A 1,211-nucleotide genomic window follows, 5' to 3' on the forward strand; every position below is an offset into this window, starting at 1 on the left:
GCTCCCACCATCGTCAAAGTGTTGGCCAGCTTCAAGGTTTACACAATCGAGGTATTAAGGGACATCTACGAGGATAGCGATGCCAGAAATGCCATTGGCGACAAGTGCGCTAAAGAGCTAGTTGGGGAAGTGAGGGCTGATAGCGGGGAAGCAGTATCTGAGGACCCCCCGGATACTGCTAAGCAGTCCGATGCTACAGTGGGTAAAAGTTCTGCGGTGAGCAGTGTTGGAACCTCCAGCGGGGGCGGTACTTCTGGATATGATCAAATGACGTATCAAATTATCAAAGCTAGAGTCGTTGGAGCTCTGAAAAGGGTCACGAAGAGCGGAGGTAACGACAAGACTGCTGGCTCCGAAGACACTATCCAAGTCATGAACTCGAAGGCTCTGTCTATGTTTGGGGTTATACCTTCCGAAGCAGTTACATTACTACCGCAGATAGCTGAGAAGATTGACAAGGACCCCCTTGGTTATATACAACTCCGTACTTATAAGGAGGGCGAAACGGGAAAACCTAAGTTGGTGGCGGGCCTCAACAACGAGTCGGTGTGGATCAAGAACTTACCCAAGGGTCTACCTATAGTGTCTATGGAACACTGGATACCGGCAATTTGTAGCTGGGGTGTTACAGTCTGCATCGTGGTGGGTGAAAATCCAGTGTGTGTCCTGGAATACGTTAGTAGAGTCTCATGGTTGGCTACTCAAGTCGGTGTCAGTGCTGCACTTAAATATGACAATTTGTATAGGATGCAGCTAAAGGTTAATGTACATAGGTTACAAGCTATGGATAAGAAGAAGACTTTGGGCAAAGCCTTAGCTGAGTGCCTGAGAGTTAACCAATCTAATGACTTGATCATTCAAGCCTATGGCAATGGCAATCTCCGGGTCTCTAACACGACCCGATCCAGTATGGGAGGTGGTGGCGGTCGTGATCATGGCTCAGTCAACTCTGATCGGACTGTCTGGCCAGGTGTATGTAAATACAGCAAAAAGGATTGCCCTTTTCCTGCTTGCAAATATTCTGTCCATAGCGATGAGGTACCGGTCCAGAGAAGGGTGGGTAAAGGTTCCCAAGGTAAGGGTGCGGGCAAGGGGCAGCCGTGGTATAATTCTCGTCTAAGCGGAGACGGCAAGCGCAATTTCCCGGTCGAAGGAGCGAACACCAACAACAATAAGTTGGCTAGAACTAGTAACTAAGTTGGTATTGGAAT

At 48.6% G+C, this 1,211-nt stretch overlaps 1 protein-coding gene across 1 annotated transcript; it reads left to right on the forward strand.

The window, feature by feature from the left end:
• Positions 1 to 36: 36 nt before the first annotated feature.
• On the forward strand, positions 37 to 1,197 carry Pmar_PMAR000345 (hypothetical protein; the record flags this gene model as incomplete). The annotated part of the gene is made up of 1 exon (XM_002788338.1): positions 37 to 1,197. A coding segment is annotated over one exon (1,161 nt), but the record flags the coding sequence as incomplete, so codon positions are not given.
• Positions 1,198 to 1,211: the final 14 nt, after the last annotated feature.

This window comes from Perkinsus marinus (assembly GCF_000006405.1).
Source record: "Perkinsus marinus ATCC 50983 genomic scaffold scf_1104296928286, whole genome shotgun sequence".
Classification (NCBI taxonomy): Eukaryota; Perkinsozoa; order Perkinsida; family Perkinsidae; genus Perkinsus; species Perkinsus marinus.